The sequence below is a fragment of the Perna viridis genome, chromosome 1, assembly GCF_037379345.1.
Source record: "Perna viridis isolate PV_CMFRI_1.1 ecotype Kerala chromosome 1, ASM3737934v1, whole genome shotgun sequence".
Taxonomy (NCBI): Eukaryota; Metazoa; Mollusca; class Bivalvia; order Mytilida; family Mytilidae; genus Perna; species Perna viridis.
The window spans coordinates 37,941,382-37,958,495 of NC_142445.1; the positions used below are offsets into that span (position 1 = coordinate 37,941,382).

The 17,114-nt window shown below is 32.5% G+C and overlaps 1 protein-coding gene across 1 annotated transcript; it reads right to left on the minus strand.

Annotated features, from left to right (window-relative positions):
• Positions 1-8,274: 8,274 nt before the first annotated feature.
• Positions 8,275-9,838, minus strand: LOC148628631 (uncharacterized). Its single transcript, XM_088591337.1, has 2 exons — positions 9,658-9,838; positions 8,275-8,886 (listed from the first exon to the last, which is right to left on the minus strand). Exon 2 carries the CDS (start codon positions 8,879-8,881, stop codon positions 8,522-8,524), a length of 360 nt encoding a protein of 119 aa, XP_088447463.1. The 5' UTR covers positions 8,882-8,886; positions 9,658-9,838; the 3' UTR covers positions 8,275-8,521.
• Positions 9,839-17,114: the final 7,276 nt, after the last annotated feature.

Genomic DNA, 17,114 nt, shown 5'->3' on the forward strand with positions numbered 1-17,114 from the left:
TTTGATGTTGTTTTGTTAACAGATTGACCCTCGTTTGTACCTTTTGTGCTGCTACTTAGTCTTTTCAGTCCAATCATATGTTCTAGGTGCACGTGCAGTCAGATATCAATTTCCGTTTTGCACTTTATTAGTTGCTCAAAAAATCAAAAATACAAATTGATATTTACATTATCCTATGGAAACATTTTTTTGTGTTATGACAAAAGACGTGAAAATGCCTATGTACATCAGATCATTTGTTTTATGGACCAATTCATATATTAAAGACAAAAATAAATTCACCATTGTGTAAACGGTTTACGTGCAGCGCCATTTAAGTCTGTGTGCACTTCTTCCATTTGCATGTAGAGAACATTAAGTAAGTTCACTTCAAAACATTGATAAACGAGACTATAACTGTTAAAAAGCATCTAACTATTTGTAAGAACAATTAATTTCTTTCTTTGGTTCTGATTTAAGATGTTTCATGTGACAAAACACATGACATTTGTATGTAATAAACCTGTGACATAATCACATAATCATAGACAGTTCGTTTATACAAATGGAATAACAAGCAAGTGGCCCGAAACAGAACATTGCCATTTGTCCTGTCTATGATAACGACTTGTACTGATTGATTGATTTGAACGATAAAATGTCCGTAAAACTTCATCTTGATACACACAGTGCACTCATTTGAGTTTTTATTTTATTTTTAATATTGCTTTTATATGAGGCAGGTGTTGCCTGTAAGAGGATGGAGTTGATTGTAAAATAATTAGGTCCTTTATAGTTCAACTAGGATTTATTTTCCCTCATAATTTAAAAAAGCCTAAAGACAAAATGTGTGTATTAACAGGTAATATTATTTTTTTTGTTAAAGAGTAATCAAGGGAACCAAGGTTATAGTGGTAATCAAGAGCATGTAATCCAGGAACAGATACGAAACTAGTAAATATTATTACTAGGTATAACAAGTTAAAATTCCTTTCCGCCTGAAATGGGACTCTCAATGTTACTGACTGTATAAGTGCAACGGTCAAGGTCGAATTGATTACCGATATGAGGACTTCGTCGTCTATTATTAAACAGAGTTAAATTGTTCATATGCTGTTTATGCTTTGTTTGTTTTTGGTTCTTGGTAATTGTGGAAATCTGCTGTTTTCTAGTATTCATTCTATTTCATTTAAATTATGGACGATTTGTTTTAACATGTAGTTTATGATTATTAGACATTGTTAGTATTTTGGAAGTACGATTATTTGTTAACAGATTTCAAGTGTATAATGACAATCTTGACAAAATATGTATTGGGTCAGGTTCTTATAGTGCTGAAATTAGGCGTTATTGTCATAAATGCTCGATATTTAATGACTTGACGCTTTTAGTGAATTTTTAAGTTTGTCTCTTACATATTTTGGGTTTTGTTTCAAGTGTTACGTAAGCCCATACTTATGTTGGACGTTGGTTCTTTTATTTGTCTTCGCGACCACATAGCATACTTTTGTATTTTTATAAGTAAATAAATTTTAAGTAAACAAGTTTAAAAAAACTAATGCATGGTATTTGACAATAGACATTAAAATTTGAAATTGAGCATTCAGTGTTTAGTCAGACCAATTTATTCTAAATTTCTCATTGATAATATATATTCAGGACATAGTAAAATTCTTCACGTCCACCGACATTTTGTAACAACTATTTATTTCCTTTGTAATGATGTTGAAAAGGTTAAGTTTGTTTCGAATCTAGAATAAAAGTATCATACTTGTATAACCACAATACATGATCCCTTATTCGTTTTGTGTATATGACCGAAAATAAGTCCAAGTTAATGTCTCAATTTTTGCAGACAGCTTTTTCGTAGTTCTACTAATTGTGCACGTGAAAACCTATTCAAGGCTTTGTCCATAACAGAAAGTCCCATAAGAAAATATGTGATACCTTCTTTAACGTCCAGACACTTGGACTAGCACAGTACAGTCGTCATGTTAACATAATCTATCATTTTAGACCGTTGTCGGATCACGAACGTGACCACTAATTTAGTTTGAAAAATGCTGAAAATGATATAATCGTCACTTCATGTCATTTATATTATAGCTGTTGTAAGACAACCGGTTCAAGTTTTTTCTAGCTTGTTGTTTCAATGCTCTGAGACTAGGCGTTGTACTGTTTTCATTTGTATTCAAAATTATTTCTGACTAACATACTGACATACAATTTGGACATATGCAAAGTTAGCAATTATTTTGGCGGAGAGAAGAAAACAGATATGTTATATCGTTCAACCTAAGAAAAAACACGATGTTGCTTCTTTAAATAGAATCTCATGGATAATTTCGGTCGTTAATAATCGATTTTGTGCAGTTTTTCTTTCCACGAATTTATTGGTAGGCTGCACATATTCCTTTCCAATAACAACATACACTAAAAACATGGACATGGAATACATGGTTTTATTTCTTTTTCGTCCAAACTTATATGGTGTTGGAGTTTGTTACCATGAAGAAAAAAATCAACGTATAATTTCTTAATAATATATCATATCGTATGTCAGTACAAATGTATGCCTTTTTGTTTTCCTTTGATAAAAACAATTATAATATCTGATGTAAAAAAACTAATGTGGAAGGCCTGAATAAATCCATATATAGTCGGAAAATGCATACGTTACTGATATGAATAAAAACCGAAAGAAATAAACTTTAATTTCCATGTAGACGAATGCCATATAACGCAGTAGACCAGCGCATGGTTAATTGATCAACAATGTATTGATCCTTAAAACTACAGAATAGACAAGGTGCTGTAAGCATTATCTGCTTTGGTGGTAACACCATAGCTTAGAAGACTGGTGTCATATGCTTCAATGCGTTTCATCCTGATGATGCAGTATCTAGACGGTAACATTTCAACAATTTGACGAGCTTTGTCATAATGAATAATGCACTTTTCTGTAATACGGATCAATTTTCGAAGGAAAGTTATCATGACTATAATTTTATAATTTAAAAAGCACAGTATTGCAGGAGGTATCCGTACAAAAGGTTGACATAGCTGTAAAAGAATGACCCAGATATACATTTATGTATCTTTGGAGATTCGTTGTGATATTTTTTGTCAATTAAGTAGGCCAGACACATATACACACATACACGAAGAGATACGAGAAGTACATATAATCAACTCGAAATGTTAAATCTCATTGGTGCATAAATACTCTTAGATTATAATTACTGCCGGTCAATCCTGTCTTAGATGTCAAATGTGATATTTATACCTGTTATTGCTTCTTTCTCCTTCGAATTATAGGCTATACTTTTCTCGTTTTTAGTGGAGTGCGAGTTGCTTATTTACTTTTGTTTCTTTGTACGTATTATTTTGGTTACTTCACAGAGCAACTGGGATGTGTGCCTCAGGTGGTAGAATGGGGTACCCCTGGCGTCTTACATGCTGGGGTTGTCGGGCTATAATACGGAAAACCTGACCGCAAACCATAATGGTGCACCGTGAGGGGAAAGATCCCACGTTCCTCGCACGTTAAAGAACCCTACTATGGTATTCTCTCGGAGTAGGAATCATAGGGCTCCGCCACAGGAGGCTAAATTGCCCGACCCTACCCACCTCTCCCTATATCCAGTGGCAATCAAAATCTGTCGATCCCATTGTCCTTGTGTCCCATCCCTTTTTCATTTCATCATCATTTCATGTTCATTTTATTATCATCGTCTGAATATAGCTGAAATATTTCTGCTCGGACGTTAAACCCCAACAAACAAACAAAAGCTTACCTAAAGTAACCTTTGTAAACATAACTTAAAGGACTTATATTTGAAATCGGAAAAGTTGATACGTTGTCACATAGTCTTCTTAATTCATGTGTCATTTATCATAATGAAATGAATAAGATTGTTTGCATACTGAATTGTTAGAACATTTGGGTGCCTGTCTTAGTCCAACACAATATAATATAATATATAATATAAAATCATTATACAGGTTGCAAATTGTTTGACACGAAAGTAAAAATTGCAACCTGTACAATTATTTCTGTACATGTTGCAACTTGTACAACCTTTTTTATGACATTGGTTGCAACATGTACACAACTTTTCATTACATGTTTACTATTTTAATCCAAAAGCCTATACCCCCATTAAGGGGTACATAAGTATGTCACGGATCGAAGTTACAGGAAGAATAAATTTGAATGCAGTTTATTTTACTTATATTGAATGTTTTTTTCAGATAGGTAAGATATCAGTGAGTGATTGGCATGGGTTTTTTTTCTATTGTCATCGTAAGATGGTCAGTTTTTATACAGAGAGGCGTTAATGCCGTAAGAATAAAATACTATGTGATTCCAAGTGCCATACATCCTTAACGTGTAGTCATAAGTAGAACAACCATAATTCATTGATATTTTGTGATTTTTCATCAATTTTTATTATTTTGTTTGTTTTTGATAATTAAACCAGTTTCACGCATTTGCATTCTGTACTTAATATATATTTTGGTACTGAAACTGTCTTGAAAAAAAAGTATTGTACAAGTTGCAACAAATTTCATGACAAAGGTTGTACAAGGTGCAAGAAATTATCGTACAGGTTGCAATTTGTATTTTCGTGCAACTTGAACAAAATTGCAACTTGTACACAACATATACGTAACCTTTTACGTCTGAAGACTTTGGGACAACAAAATTATGTCGTTGGAATATACAGGGTAACAAAAAAAATATAACTTGTTATGGATTCTGAAATATCAGGGTCGAATTGAGACAATTTCTTCTGAATAAGTTTACTTCTAGCAGAACGAATTTCAGTAAACTTTTTGGTTTACAAACTACATTGAACCTAATAATGCATTATATAGCTAGGTTTATTGCCGTTTTAATATGAGAATAAAAAGACATGCTGATTGATATTATCACAGTATCATTAAGCAAAACATGTTGCGGTTAATCACTTACTTTAAGACGGGAAAAATAGGATAATTAATTGGACAATGTGAATAAACAAAATAACGTAATTTTTAGTTAATTTCAAAAGTGTTGTGCATGTTCCACACACACTGTTCTTTTTATCTTCCGTAAAGGATGTATTGCATGTTTATCTTACTTATTTGACTCTCATATCCACCAACGTAAGAGCTTGCATGGTGACAAGTATTTTGTACACATTGTATAATTTTAATTTCTTGGATCACAAATAACAAGCAACCCTTGAAATGAACTATTTTTACAAAGGACATGGGAAACTACAATGATTTATACGAATAATGAAAAAATGTAAATACATTCATTAGAGAACTCCTTGTGTAACATCTTAAACATCGTCATTGAACTGTAAAGGCTTCCCCTGATGCAATTATACAGAAAAACCTTCATTTAAGCTATTCCATTTGCATCCGAAAAGTTTTGGGTATAGATTTTTCTATCAAGTCCTTTCGTTCGCATTTTCCTACTACGTATTTTGCATTATTTTGCATTGTGACATCATTTTTAGGTAATTATTTAAAAACTTCAAATCTAGGCGTAATTAATAGAAAAAATAATTTTAATCTAATTAGCATATGCCTTTTTAGTGCATTATGATTGGTTGTTCACCTTTTACAACCTCAAGAATGACAGTTTTTACAACAGGGAAAATTCAATGTACAAATCGTAAACAACATGGCTACAATCGACAAAAGATAAAGCAGTTTAGAGGCTTAAAACGGTATTATCTACTTTATTCCATTCATTTTTGGCATGGTATATTCAAAACAAAAATTTTGAAAGAATTTAGTTATCGGTATTCACAGAGGTCCAAGATGTGGTCAGATGTACAACTTGGGGGATTTCATTTGTTACTAATGTAATAGAATTATTGAAAATGCTATGAAAATTTTCGCAAATATTTTATTTTGGTGTGTGTAAATTGGGCACTTTTCAGAGCAGCGCCAAATAGATCAAAATAAAACTACCACAAAAATATCCCAATTTACGGTACTCACGGTTGTCTATCAATACAAACAAAAAGTTTTAATAACGTTTAATCTGTGGTAGTTTTGGTAAAAAGAAATTTTGATTTTGAAATGATATCATGCATATTACATTTTAAGATGTCCAGAAAAAAACAATACAGAAAAAAAATGGACAGAACTTCATCAAATAAAAATAAAGGATAAAATAAATATAATGTCAAAAGACAGTTTTTATTTTGTATGAAATGGTCGATAACTCGGAATGTATAACATTATGATAAAACATATTATGTAAGTCTAATGAATAATTTCGCCCTTTAGTGTAAATTGTTTTTGGCAGGACCCCTTTGTGACTCGTATCGGTGAGCTGCATTGTTGTTGGTATATTGCAATATAAGGGGTGTCGCTGGTGTAGCAAGACATGCTTTCCCTTCCGGAGCACTTATTGTGAGTGATTTAGTCTTGTTTCTTTCTAATCTGCAGTTTTTAAGCGTAATATATTTCATTCACAGTAATTTTCCATGTACCTACTTTGGTATGGAAAACAAAGATATTACATGTCTACGTTACATTGAACATGAAATAGCTTGTATAAAAATTGGTCCTAAATAGTTAGTCAAAAAACTAAATCGAAGTTCACAGGGCGTGTTTTTGATGTCTTTCTATTTGCAATGAAATGACTCCATATGATTGAGCAGATATATTCGATTTTCATCAATTCTTCATGGCTTAGAGAGCTAGTGTCTGAGGTTACATGTGAAATGTATGTGCGAGTGGGGTGGGCTAGGGTCAAATGCTTTACGACCAGTACTCGTAATCACAATATCCAAATGTCATAACAAGGTAAAGTCAAAATTGGATGAAGTAGAAACTTAAATATCCTCACAGAACTTACAGCAAGAAAAAAACTAGTAAAATATAGTTCATAGTCCCGACGTATAAAATATATGTTTTTTCTAAACAGAGTTGCTTTGTTCTAATTACAGAAGGAAGTAAAGTTAGGCAGCAATCATTTTATAAGTGACGTGGGTGGGGGGCTTGGATTTTTTTTTTTTTTTTGAAAAAAAAATATGAATTTTATCAAATATATTTTACTTATGAATGGACAGAAAATACATTTTTCAATATTTTCCTCATTTATTCGCAATTTAGATTTCCATATAAACATTTTATCTGAACAAAATAATTTAATTCTCCTTTTTCTGAATTCTCAGATCTTTCTATTTTTTTAGTATTTTACAAGCATTAAAGGACTTCATTTCTCCCTCCTACATTTACGAGTGGATATGTAAGGTAGACCCTTCATTCTGTAAGAAGATATCGTAAGTTGAAAACTTTGTTGACCATAATGTCATCGCCTGCATAAACTAAATCAAGGAAGCCACTGTGTTTTGTAATACATCTATCAAGGGTGTATACATACCATATATTAAAAAATTAAATGCTCCTGTGGATGTTAAGCTGACTTAAAACTTAAAAGAGTTTTGCAATTTGTAATTGCTATTAGTTCTCAGCATTGATGCTAGGGTTCTTGGGTCTTTTAAAAAAGTTTTTCCCCGACTTTGTTTTTGTTGATATTGTAGTTGATATTAATACCCCCTCCACTTTTAAGAGGATTACTACTCAATTTGTACATTATTATTCATTATTAATATCAGTGACATCAATTTGGAACGGTTCTATCAACGCCTGCCTGCTGTTTTTAATGTGGCAATTGATCTGATTGTTTGGAACTTCCCTTTATTTGTCCAGGCAAATAAACCTGGAAATGTGATGTCTTCCAAACAATATCTGGAGCATACCCAATGACATTGTTTTGGGTCATAGCCAAGTGTTTTTTTTTTTATTATCCCAAGTCACTTAGATCTTCTTCTAGGCTTTTCTTACTTTATGGGAAATGTATAAATTTTTACATTTTCAATCCATGAAAAATTTCTGATGTGTTTCTTGCTATCGGATATACATCCAGGTAAAACACACCTCAAAGAGATCGTGTTTTTTTGGCAAAAAGCATGACAAGTTAAGTTTTGAAATTTTGCCGCTATGAAATACACATAGAATGTTTTGAAGTCACATTAAGTACCACTTTGGTACCTATAAAAATGGAAGAGCGATACATTCCGAAACTGAGCTATCGCTATCGATTTACCATGAAGTACAAAACAAGGACATTTTTGACTATGTAACAACGATATTGCAATGATTTGGTTAGAAAGTTCATTGGTTGCAAACAAAAACAAAGACTTTTTTTTTCATTTTTGCCGCATTTTTATAATGTAGGAAATAATATTGTATAAACAAAAAATAATTCGTGAAAATGCGTAAATCTGAAAGTCTTGTATTTGCGATTTTATCGCAAAAAAATATATAGCAAATATAACATTAACATGTTTCCGAATAATTCCACTACACCATTCATTCTAAACAATGAATGTCGATCTGCACATGAAAACAATTTATAGCACTTTTTGATAGAAATCACTGTGTACATTTGCCCTCATGAGGTAGCACTTCCTAAAAGTTGCTGTATTTGGTTACACACGACTAGATACAGTTTCAATCAATGAAGTTATTTGAAATCGAATGCTTGCTTTAATTCCTTCATTTTTAAATTTGTTGCTAAGCTTTGTTGTTGATTGTTGGCTTGAACGGCGGAATGGAATTGAGGGCTTGTCATTGGTGATCCAACTGGGGAAGCAGGCTCCCCTTCGCTGCCTACACTTTCAGTACGCTGACGTCTGAAGATGTTTGCTAGATGGGCTTGATGTCCTGAGGTATCGTGTTGTACTAAAGATGGGGCACCTCGATATTTTCCAGTTGGGTGATGAGGTTTATTTGGATCTGCATGAACTTCTGCCTTATTCAAATGAGGAGCAAAATGAGGTGCATGCGAACAATACTCTCGAATCTCTCTCTTAGTATCAGACATACTGCCTAAAATTGAAGTCATCTTATAGTTATATGTTAGGTCATATACAAACACAACATTGTGACTGATATAGGCAGATGAAATTCTAGTTTCAAAAATGTTCATGAGCAATGACGAGTGACGTGTAAGTCCAGAAAATAATGACTTGCCCTTAGTCATTTTTTTTTTATAAACCTGACGTTAGACGACCAAACTAAACAAAGAATCCTCCCAGGATGGCTTAAATTTAGGACTGGTGACTTATTGACTTGTGCAAATAATGTCTTCATGAATGTAAGTGACATTTTAATAAACGCTTAGTATATTTTTTCTTACAATAAATTAAAAATAAATATCAATTATTACGTTATCAAACAATAACATACTGTCTCAAAAAAAGTACCAAATTAGTCGTACAATAATGTCTACATTGAATATAATACAATATTTAGTCTACAAGTAAAATATTTTGCAAAATGAGTTGCATCGTTTTCAGTATTTCCTTTTATTTCTTTTATCCCTATCAATTTGACCAAATTTAATTTGCACATCGCGTGCTTGCAATAGACATATTATAGAGTAATCAAGGTAACCAAGGTTATAGCGGTAATCAAAAGAATGCAATCCAGTGACAAAGACCGGACACGGAAAACAGACACACACAACAAAGAACATAAAGTAACTAAAATAATACATACAAAGTAACAAAAGCAAAAGTAAGAAAAAAGTTACACATTTTTTGAAAGTATGGAAACATTGCAATATAAGTAAAGCTCTTAAAATAAAGCATTGCTTACCTTAAAATTGTGTGTTGAATGAATAGCTCTCTTATCGCGTATTAGCGGACGACTCACTACAATTTCTTTTTAATTTGTTAGCAATACAAACTGATCGAGCTTTTTATATAGGACAACCCCTGCCGACTTTTAACTCCGCCCAGGTGATTCCCACATAAACAGACAGCCTTGACTCAGACATCCACGTGGCAGTCGCCTTGTTTACAAACATTACAAAGAGACCACGTGGTAGTTTCGAATAGAGGCTCCATTAAGGTGTATCGATAATCTTCATAACACACAATTAAAATAGAAGCAAAATTGACTACAATTTATACTTGCATTGTCCTTAAAATAAAATGAATTGCATCTTTTGGAAACCAGGCTGACTTAATCAACAATTTGAACCAATTTACTTTCGTTCATATGTCTAATACAAACAAAAGGTAAATGGTTAAATGTGAAGAAATAGTAACAACTTGTAAATATATTGTAAATCTTAAATATTAAAAACAATCAACTTTGTATGATATATTGGAAGGTTTATTCTTTTAGTAAAAAAATTACTGAAATATGTTTTTAAAGATATTTTTTTCTCAACCCACTGGATCACTCTATTATCATAGCGTCTCATAATATCTGTTCTTGTTCACATCACAATGGAGTGAAAAATGTGTACTCGATTTAATAGTTTTGTTACCAGTTGTGCTCCAGTAAATATACAAGAGCGTCGGACGTGACCTCGCTACAGGCTTGTACCAAAAATATGAAATCAAAAACAGCAAAACATATTTAAAGTTCAAATTTGCAGGCCCGATTCCAATGCCCAAGAACAGTTGTTAATACATATTGCACTGACTCGAGTCCGCTGACCAGTAGTTTTTCGAACTCAATTGCTTAAAAATGAACTATTTTATTTACGCAGAGAGAAAATGAAAATCCTGATATCAATCATCCTTCAAATTTATGCAAGCAACATTAATAAAACAAAACAGTGTCAGAAATCAGGCGCGGATCCAAGGACTGGCGTACCGGGCGTACGCCCCCCTAAATCCGTAAGAAATTTTTTATTTCACAAGTTTCACCACATAATAGTTTTTGCCTTGGTTTGCACGGCATTTAATTCAATTAACGCCCCCCTCCCCTAAATTCAAATCCTGGGTCCGCCTCTGGATCTGAGATAAATTACCGTACGTAGAAGCTAAAAGAAATTTAACTTGTTTTATAGTAGCTCTATATAAAGATAATATAAGATAACAATAATAATATGCAATAATATCTAACATGTTTGCTGCTCATAACAATAAAATTGTACTTTCTTTATCTTCCAATTCTACAAGCATATATACAATCTGTCAAATACGATTTTAAAGCGAAACATTATGAAACATTTATATGTATTTCACAAAAAAAGCATGATGCACATATTTTAGATTTTTAGGATCATGCAGTGTTTAATTGGTGTCTAATGATATTTTCCTTGCACTAGTTTGTGTGATTGTGTATGTTTCCTCATAAATGTAATAAAAAGAGTCTACCAGTTCTTTGTACAAACATTTTCTGTGAAAAGTAAAACAAAACTCCTATTCCCCACAACCATCTCAAAAGGGGGGGGGTACTGAAACTTGAATTGTGACGCTTGTTTTATATTTCATTACTGCATCATAGTATACAGATGAAGCTATTACCAAGAATAAAGCTCACCACATAATTGTAATTTGGAACTCTTTTTAGGTCTTGAAGATTAGGTAAAACGGTACATATGCAAAAGCCCTATCGATCGAGAGTTTGAAAAAAACACAAGCATACCAAAAATTCAATATATAAACAAGAACCTCGTTTTGATCAGTTCGGCCATTTACATTTGGAAGAGGTTTACGGTTATAGTGAATATAACTATACTCGGCGTCACATAAATAACATACTGTTAAAATTTGAATAAAAATATTTTCTACGACTTTATTGACACCAACCGTCGTTTAAATTGTCTTAAATGACTTGCTCATTCGTTTAGCCAAACAGCTTCTCAAAAACAACTCGCTGATTAGCTTAAATCATGCGTAACAAATCCTTACGGGAAAATCCCATACTAATATCCGCCATGTTGGTTTTTACGGGACGATTTGTTTACAAACGAAGTGCGTAAGTTCCCGTCGAACTCCGGTGACAATCGTCTGCTTGATCAACTTCTCGGTATTATACGTTGTTCGCGTAAAATAAATCCGAGATATCCGAAATAACGCCGAATTGCATTCTGGGTTCTTCGGTTTTTGGACAAACCATTTAAACGTAAACAACATCTCCTAGCAACCCGATCACTGTAAACATGGCCGACTTTTTACAATGTAAATATTGCCACCTAGAATTAAAATCTGACCGGAATTTAACGATTCAATGTTTAGGGAGAAGCCGTTTGGCTAAACGAATGAGCAAGTCATTTAAGACAATTTAAACGACGGTAGGTGTCAATAAAGTCGTAGAAAATATTTTTATTCAAATTTTAACAGTATGTTATTTATGTGACGCCGACTATACAATTGAAATTGATCTGTTGCGTGAAAAGGTATATATTCGTTTTTGTTAAATATAAAAAATACTTATTAAATTTCATGACATTTAAGACGACTTATTCATCATTACAGATTTCAAATATTCATAAAACATAATTGTATTTTATGTCACATTTATTTCAGAACAGATTTTTTTGCAGTGACAGACCTAGTATTTGAAATTCTCACTATTGTGCAAAAGTGTGCAAAAATGAGCAAATTACAGCCAGAAATCCTCCATTTTATTCATAATCACCGGATTCGCACTTGTTTTGTATTTTTCATCTACGATTGAAAGAAAATTATATATTTGGAGTATTTAGAATATGACGCAATATTTTCGAAAAAAAAAAATAAATACACGAATGAATCAATGACCAAGAAAGAAATCAATCGATAGAGTAAGGGGATAGCAGTGTATATAAGTTCAAAACTCGACACATGATGTCCTACGGAAGTTTCTGTAACCACATATACTTTAGCATGGTAAGCGTTGTCCTTCGACGCTTTGTTCTTATTGCATACATACAAAGAAACCGTGACTATTATTTTTACAGTAACTACTATCTTAAATTTAAATCGTGAAAATATAAGATGATTACAAATAAGAGGGTTCAAGTGATTTTGTAACACGAAAAGTGTGTGTTTTTTTTAAATAAATTAAGAGGTTAGGCTAAGTTCTAACTCGACAGGACAGTGTGCTTTGGATGAATTGAGGGATCAACATACATAATGAATTACAAAACGAAACAGCATGCTTTTGTTGCAAAAATAACTTCAGGGCTTGCCTTAAAACGGTCTTTTCCTTCACGATTTTCTAAAGTATGTCAATTGAGGATTATTGCATAAAGATTAGACATTTACTAACATTTTAACTAACAAATACACTGTCAATTTCTGAAGTACTGGATGCACCTTGAAGACACGAGGTATGCACTTTCAGTAATGAAGTAAACATCACATGCAAGTTAATGTCAATTTTCTTGGTTACAACACATATTTCTATAAAATTACATCTGCAGACTTTTTAAAAAAAATAATGCGATAGAGGACTGTAAAATGCATTTATTGCAAATAAAATCTTTAAGTGTAAAAAATAGTGTGAGTTACCATTAAGCTCTTATATTGAATCCGTCACAGGGAAAAGATAATATGCATTCAATCGTTTATTGATTTCCATTGAAAACATAGCTGTTTGACATAAGAATAATTAAGACGAACTTATAGTTAAATAACAAGCTTAGTTTGTATTTATTTAGTGGAAGAAGAAAAATATATAATGCATCGCCAGCATTGAAATCGAATTATAGAACATGTCAATGTACTGAAGAACACATGTGATATGATTAAATAAATGAGTTTGTTTTATGCATTGATTTGTGCACATGAATCAAATTTAATAGAAAAAGAAAGGCTAAAAGCATTTTAATACTTTTTTTTCAGGTACATATGTTGGGCTTAAATGAATGTTTACAGATGTTATGCGTTTGTGCATTCTCCTACTACCACCTCCTTCACATTGTCAAAATAGAGAAATGATCATGAATAGATTGATAACGGATGTCATGATGGCGATGATCGTGAACTCGTCTCCGACTATGTATGTGAAATAATTTAATAGATAAAATGTTTATCTATTAACTACAAACATGTACGTAGGTCAACATCGTAAACATGTTCATAAACCTCAAAAGACCTATACATTTTCAAACAAGCATCCCAAACATATAGGTTACGTACAAACGGCCACGCCTTCGTGCATTTTCCCGACAAGATTATATGTCCGAAGATTAAAGGTCATTCGCTTATGCATTGAACTGGAACTTTGCATGTAATTTTATAAATTTTAAAGAGAGAGAAAAAAAACAAAAACAAATGACTTTGCTTGAAGATAAATTACATTCAATGTTGTCTGTAAAATACTTTTATGTTTTTTTGTTTTGTTTTGTTTTTGTTTTTGTTTTGTTTTTGTTTTTGTTTTTGAATTTAATCATTTCATAACAAAAAGTTTTTCTTTAAATATTTTAACGCATGTACGCCTCATTTCCATTTTCAAGGCACCCCAATTCAATTTTACATGATTGGAAATCAAATATATATTATAATCTTGAAAAATAGCGTACATTTTTTAATATCTCGTTGTGATTATGAGTTCGACGAAAACAATTGATCATCACTCTGTGGAGTGTTTACACAATGAGTCTTACTATAAAATAGTTATAGATAAAATAAAATGCTTGTTTGAATCTCAGTAAGTGGGATTCACACATTTTTCAAGTTTTGCCGCAAAATGATCTTCGCTTTGTGTGAAAGATTCAAGCAGATATCTGCAATTATTAGGTTTTTATGCGCATTTGAAGTTTTGTTACCATTGGAACAAGAGATACGTAAATTGTAAATTAAAAATTCTATACATATTGAGTTCAATCAATAAAAATTTATGTTTACTATTAAACATGTAATACGATGCTGAATAGTAGAGGATAATGCAGGGAAAACTCTGTGAGGATAATTTTATATATTCAATAATGAAAGGTAATAACAAAATTACCGAACTATTGTAATGAAAAGGAATAGTCCCAAAAAAAGTCCGTATAATTAAAGGCCATTTAGGGTAAAAATCCGAAAATTGGAATCGATGATGATTGCTGCTCTCATTTATACGAACAAAACTATACATTTAATGTAAAATGTTATTTTTGAGATATCATTTAAGTATACCATGTACTTTACACAATGTAATCAAGTGATGTACATTGTCTTGTGAATATTTAACACTCGTACATTCATAGATCTAAGCAATAACAATTATGATTAAAAGGGTTTAATGTCTTGATCAACAAAAACAGGCATCCAAGGCTGTAAGTATATTGTCATTAGATTCAATATTTAAAAATCCTAGATAACGTGCAGCAGCTCCTTGCAAGTTATTTATAGTTGAACAATTGTGCGTAATATTTGTTTTGGTGGTGTGAAACTTGGGTAAAATTTGAACGCACTGATTACAAATAGTAATCAAGGGAACCAGGTGTATAGCGGTAATAAAAAAAATGTAAAAGTCATTACTTGAGAAGTTTTATGGTCATCTGAACTCGTGGATCGTTATGATGTATCCATCAGCACCATGGAAACTGATTTGTGCAACGAGTCATAGTTTTCCTTTCCTCTTTTGACTACTCCGGACTTGACTTTTTATGAGCAACTCGGAGGGTGATGACTTTTCATTCAGAATTGTTAACTTTTCTTTCATATGTGGCAACATCCCTTCGGCTCCTGCGTATGGAGTGTTCATATCACAACTCATACGTTATGCCAGAGCTTGCCGACACTACGCAGACTTTTTGTATCGCGCTAGAACTCTAACAAATAGGCTTCTGGAACAGGGTTATGTTGCTACAAGATTGAAGTCATCACTACAGAAGTTTTATGGTCGTCATTGTGGATTGTTATGGTGTATCCATCAGCACCATGAAAACTGATGTATTCAACGGGTCATAGTTTTCCTTTCCTCGTTTGTCTACCCCGGACTTGACTTTTTATGAGCAACTCGGCGGATGTTTCTAGAAAAGCAGAGGACGCTTACCCTACCGGTGCATCTGGTCCATGCTCCCAGTTTTTAGTGGAGTCCGAGTTGCTCATTTGCTTTTGTTACTTTGTATGTATGATTTTAGTTACTTTATGTTCTTTGTTGTGAATGTCTGTTTTCCATGTCTGGTCTTTGTCCCTGGATTACATTCTTTTGATTACCGCTATAACCTTGGTTCCTTTGATTACTCTTACAATCTCAAGGTAAGAGTTTCATTCAGATTCGATATATTCATGCGTGATAACAGGATAACTGTATTGTATTCATCTAAATCCCACAATGCAATACATATTTCTCCTAGTTCGCAAATGTAATGTTAGTGTAAAAAGGTTGGAAAAATGTTGTACTTTCGAAAGACAGCCTATCATGCAAGAACTATAAAAACACGAATGTTTTCACAAGATGTTACAAATGTATCTTGCATAATAAAAAGTTTACTTTGAAGTTTTTAAAGAGGTCGATCCCCATGACAGTGATAAAAGTCTTCGAAATATATGACTTTATGTTTTAGTCGCTCTTTGATATTATAGTTTTTTTTTATTTTAAGAACACTTTTAGCCTTTCTACGTGATGGTCGTTATTATCTTAAAGGATAAAAGGTACAAGATGATAGGTGCAAAGTGCAAATGACCTCATATGTCTGGGATGTATTAATTTGCATATTGCAAGGTGTAAATTCATTTGGAATTCAAAAACTGATTAAAGAAAAGATCTACCATTATCGGTTCCATTATCACGTGGATTTATCCCCATTGATCTTTATATTTGCTAGAAATTAGTTTTCCGGTAACTATATGTACTATTAATCTTGTGCTGAGACAGTTATTTCAAGTTAAGTCGTTTATTCACAAAACTTCAAACCTGCGGAGAGCTGGGCGTTTTCTTCCTCCAGATGATTTTAAAAAAAGAATATCTGTCCTTTTTATAATGAAGGTAAATCATAGCTAGAATCGTTACATAAGTTAACGTGTTACGAGAAATATCAAATCCAAAGTAGGTGTGCAGATAACGGTGTGCCTGCATGTAGCACTTACAGAAATCTAGGACACCAGAGAAACATTTTTAGGATGATTTGCGATATGAGTTAACAAAAACTTTTCTTATCGTTTCAGAAATTCAGAATTTTGCGTTTTATAACGCGCTAATTTTTTCCCTTTCTCTTTAGAAGTGTTTGAAATACTCAATTCAGCGCTTTGAATGCTTCGTGTTGTTCAATACTAGATTTTCAGTTATGTTAAGTTGTGACATAACAAATTGGTTTTACTCGTAGAAGATAAAAGACCGAGAATCACAAACATGAAGCAACAAAAATACATTTGCATTAGAAATACAGAAAAAAACAT